At 39.9% G+C, this 4,672-nt stretch overlaps 1 protein-coding gene across 1 annotated transcript; it reads right to left on the reverse strand.

Annotated features, from left to right (window-relative positions):
* Window positions 1-1,833: 1,833 nt before the first annotated feature.
* On the reverse strand, window positions 1,834-2,755 carry LOC131019944 (uncharacterized). The gene is made up of 2 exons (XM_057948570.1): window positions 2,253-2,755; window positions 1,834-2,170 (listed from the first exon to the last, which is right to left on the reverse strand). Exons 1-2 carry the CDS (start codon window positions 2,454-2,456, stop codon window positions 1,847-1,849), a joined length of 528 nt encoding a protein of 175 aa, XP_057804553.1. The 5' UTR covers window positions 2,457-2,755; the 3' UTR covers window positions 1,834-1,846.
* Between the last annotated feature and the right edge of the window lie 1,917 nt (window positions 2,756-4,672).

Raw genomic sequence — 4,672 nt, forward strand, 5'->3', positions numbered from 1 at the left:
GCCACATTCGAAGCCGAATTCAAACTTGCGGTCCAAGACCTGATGGATGAATCACCACCAGCCTTTGAGGATTTCATGGCACGCGATACTTCCAAATTCTGTAAGGCCTTCATCTCAACACACCCCAAGAGTGATAGTGTAGATAATAACATTAGTGAGTGCTTCAATGGTTACATATTAAATGCTAGGGGTAAGCATGTTATTCACATGTTAGAAGAGATAAGGTCTTCGTTAATGGTGAGGCAGGTAGAAAAATTTAAAAACATGAGTTCTGTGAAGGGTAGGTTGACACCGAACATAGCTAAATTGCTGGAGAAAAATGTCATGTCAAGTGCTTATTGCATTGCACTTCCTGCCTTGCATGATTCATTTCAAGTGCAATATGAAGGTGACACATTTATTGTTCATGTAAAAACTGGAACAAGTGGGGAGAACAAGTGTTCTTGTAGACAGTGGGATCTCACAGGGATCCCTTGTAAGCATGCATTGGCCGCTATAAAATACATGGAGCTTGACCCAATCAATTTTGTGTCTGAGTGTTTCACCGTGCAAAAGTATTTGTCTGGTTACGAGCATGGTATAAGACCAACTCATGGGCCGAAGATGTGGCCCCAAGTTGAAGGTCCTATTGTCAAACCACCCCCTAAAACAAAGATGCCGGGCAGACCAAAGAAAAAGAGAGTGCGAGCACCAGAAGAGAAGGATGGCCGAATGACCAAGCATGGAGTGATGATGACTTGCAGTAACTGCAAACAACATGGCCACAACAAACGTCTATGCAAGAATGAGGCAGTCATAATCCCACAAGGAGAAAAGGTAAATAGTTAATGGCTTTCCAGTTACATGATTGAATATGAATCTTCATTTGCATATGTCTTAGAGGAGGAGAGGTAGGCCATCCAAACAAAGGGCAGGGGGACCAAACACTAACAACGCACCTGTTTCAACACAATCGACTGGAAACAAAGCGAAGTCAAGCAACAAAAAAGGCAATGAAAGCAACAAAAAAGGCAATGAAAGCCAGTCCAAGAGGAAGTCAAGCCATTACAAGGGACGAGGGGCTGCCCTCAAGGGGATTGGTGTCTACATCAATGAAGAAACAGGAAACTCATTCTATCATGTATGTCTTTCTGTTAGCAAGTGCAAACATGTATGTCTTTCTGTTGGCTCAAAATCATTCAACTTTCATGTAGGGTTCTAGTACAAGCAAGAAGGTAACCCAACTGCACAAATACAAAAAACCAAGAAGAGTTGATGAAGGTGTATCATCTTCCCAGAAGGATCAGCCAAGCACCAATGAAATCCCTACACAGGAGAGTAGGGATGATGGAGGACCTACAACACAAGACCTTTGAAGATTAATTGAAAAGAAGCTGTTACCTTTTTGTAATCTCTTTCTTGTAAACTGAAAATACTTGTCAGCATTTGTGCTTTGCTCATTGATGTTGAGCTCTTTTGAAGATATTTTAGGGATAATTTGGCTACTATTTAATGTATATTTTGGTGTATGGCAGTGTATCAAACAATATGCTATGATATGATAACTATTCCAGATTTATATTCTGAGTTCTCCATTCTTATTCTTTCCTTGCTTGTATAAACTAGTTGGAATTGGTTCTGAATGTATGTCAATACAAATAGGTTTACAGCTAAAAATGAATTACTCATTACTAAACATGAAATAGATACATTACTTACTTACATTAACAAACCAAAAGGAAGACATTGTATGTCTTCATTACCAACCAAGTACAGAATATAGATAGGTCTATATATTGCAAAAGGAAGAGAACATAATTCTCTTCAATCTATCTATCTAACTAAAACCTACACCAACTGAACTACCTTACTTCAGAACCCACAACAAAGCAAACAACAAGGCCACAACGCAAAGAACCCATTTGGTTGTCCGAATCTTGAACAACAGACCACGTACAATTCCTTCCAGTGTCTCATTCCTTGCCTTTAATAGATCAAGCTCAACGACAGCTGAATTCATTACAGCCAATCTTGATTCCAACCTTTGACTGCTCAAAGTAGCCGCCATTGTCGCTTGATCCCGCAACTCCTCAGCTCTAGCCATATCATTCCGAAGTTTGGATATGCACTCTTTGTAGTGGTCATTCAATTCTGGATCAACCCACTCCCATAACCCACAATCTTCGGCAGACTACATTCACAAAAACAAAATCCAAACATTTACTTACATCATTATATGAAAGGGATTAAATACAGAGTTAACTTCAACTAACCCCTCGACGGCTGCAGCAGTAGAATCGCCGCATAGGGTTGAGAGGGGTGTGAGAAGTTCTCAACGACGCAATGCCGTGTTTGCATAGTTTGGGCAGCCCAGCGGAGCTACCCGAACGCGAATTGTATGGTGAGTTGAACCCCAACTCAGACGAGCTTGAGCTCGAAAAGGATTCTCCGGTCTCGCTATTCCACCATTTGCTCATGGTTGCGTCGAATTAATTTAGGGCAACAAATGTGGAAATGTGGAATTAGGTTTTAAGGTTCTAATTTATAAAAAATTCAGTCTTCAGCCCAAACGACGACGTATAGACAGTAATTTAAACGACTGTGTTTAAATGTTTGTCCGGTGAATCCAGGTAGGATTTCCAGTCATCCACGTCACTAATTTTCAATCGGCAAATGACCGGAGTTACAAAATTAGATTAAATTAATAGTTCAGCTATTTACATGATACCCTTTTAAGTTCAGAATTTATACCAGAATTTGAAAATAGTTTGGTAATTTACATGCCATTAACCCTTTTATGAAATGATAGGCATTGTCATTTTGGTTCATTTTGGTTCTTGGTTGATGTAAGATAAGCATTTCATGTAATATATTTTGCCTATGAAATGAAGTATATATTTGCCTATTGAATGAGGCATATTTCATGTATTATCCCCTGTTTTGTATGAATAAAATGGTAAGCAAAAACTCGAGTTTGCATACACCAAAGTAACAAGAATTATAAACTGATCCAACAACATTCATTGCCAATTCAACTGAAGTCTAGGCATTACAAGTTTGAAAACAGAAAAACCATAAATAAAAAACACAAGTTTTTGTTCATTGCCAACACAAGTGTTTGTTGAAGCCATCAAAAACAAAAAACACCAGTAGATCAATCATCCGAAATGCCAATTCAACTGGTTGATCCAGCAGTTGAATTCACATTTTTTCCTCGCGGTGACCTCCTGAGGATTGCTTGAACCTGCGCCTGTTTTCCTTTGCCTCTTGGAGGCTTGAATGGATTGGAGGCAATCTTCCTTGCTTTTGAACTCTGTCCCTCTCCACCAGTTTGAAGTTCCTTTCTCTTTTCTTTCCTCAACTGAAGTTCATTTGGTATTGCAAATTTCGTGTTCGGATCAGCAACTCGAGGGGTTCCCTCATCTATCACAACTGACTGTGAGCTGCCACTCTATTACAAACAACACATCAATTGGTTAACTTCTTTGACAGTGTATATTGAATGAATAAATTGGTTAATTGATGGACTTACATGTAGAACTGTCCTCCCAGTTTCAGGGTTAATATACAAGCCAACTCCAGAGTTAATAGAATCTTGTGTTTCCTGTGTAACCTATAACATATAAGAGCAAATCAATAACCAACTTCAAGGTTAGTTGTTTCAATGTTAGAAGGATACCTGAACTGGTCTTTGAGGGCAGTTATACTTCTTGTGGCTCTCACTCTTGCAGATGCTGCAGTGTTGTTTCTGTCCTATCTTTGATAACTTGTGGCTCGTCCTTGGCTCATGTTTTGCTCTGACTCTTACCTTCTTCGGTCTCCCAATTTTCTTCTCCACAGGTGGAGGTTCTATGGCATCAGATTCTCTAACATTCCAGAACTTGTAACCTGGTACAGGCTTGATGGAGTGTTCATATGACTTCATGAATGTTGATTTGTGATACCAGTGCGACATCACACTCATGGGATCCAAAGATGAAGAGTACATGGCAGCCAGAGCATGACAGCAAGGAATACCAGTTAATTCCCAAATCCTACAAGTGCACCTTTTTTGATCCAGAGAAACAGTGTGTTTGTCCATACCTTCCCCTATCTCGTACCCATCCTCACCATTCCATATTACATTGCAACACATAGATTCAGTTTTTGCAATTTCAAATAACTTCATGCAGTTTGGTGACCAATCCCATTTCCACGAGGCAACACTTCCCTTTCTATCCCTAATTCTAGACATGGCTAAGACTCTCATGTCTTCACACATACTTATGATTGGCTTATGCCTAGCCTGCATTATGCTAGAATTAAAGGACTCGGAAATGTTATTGTCTACCATATAAGTACTGCACCTGGTTGATTGATATGCACGACACCAATTCTGAGGAGGGTAGTGCATGAGGTCCTCAGCTGCACTCTTTTTGATGGAGCTTATCTTGGCCAAACTGAGTTTGAACTCCTCATGAAATGAGCTCCATGCTGCCATCCAAAATCGTTTTTTCAGCTCCTCTCCCCTCCATTTTTTACTCTAGTTGGAGTATATGTGCCGTGCACACCACCTGTGCTCTGCCTCTGGAATTTGGTCCTTCACAGCTTCCATCAACCCCTAGCAAAACAAGCAAAAAAACCATGTATTAGTTGCACCATCAAAGCAAAATGTATCAATTAATATAGAGAGTACCTTTTGCATATCACTCAT

This window comes from Salvia miltiorrhiza, chromosome 4 (assembly GCF_028751815.1).
Source record: "Salvia miltiorrhiza cultivar Shanhuang (shh) chromosome 4, IMPLAD_Smil_shh, whole genome shotgun sequence".
Lineage (NCBI taxonomy): Eukaryota > Viridiplantae > Streptophyta > Magnoliopsida > Lamiales > Lamiaceae > Salvia > Salvia miltiorrhiza.

What these genes read in the sequence shown, in the direction of transcription:
- LOC131019944 (XM_057948570.1), bottom strand. Translation starts at nt 2,456, where the DNA reads ATGAGCAAATGGTGGAATAGCGAGACCGGAGAATCCTTTTCGAGCTCA. An exon ending in ACTGCTGCAGCCGTCGAGGG is followed by an intron (nt 2,171 to 2,252) that starts GTTAGTTGAAGT and finishes TTGTGAATGTAG; the next exon opens with TCTGCCGAAGATTGTGGGTT.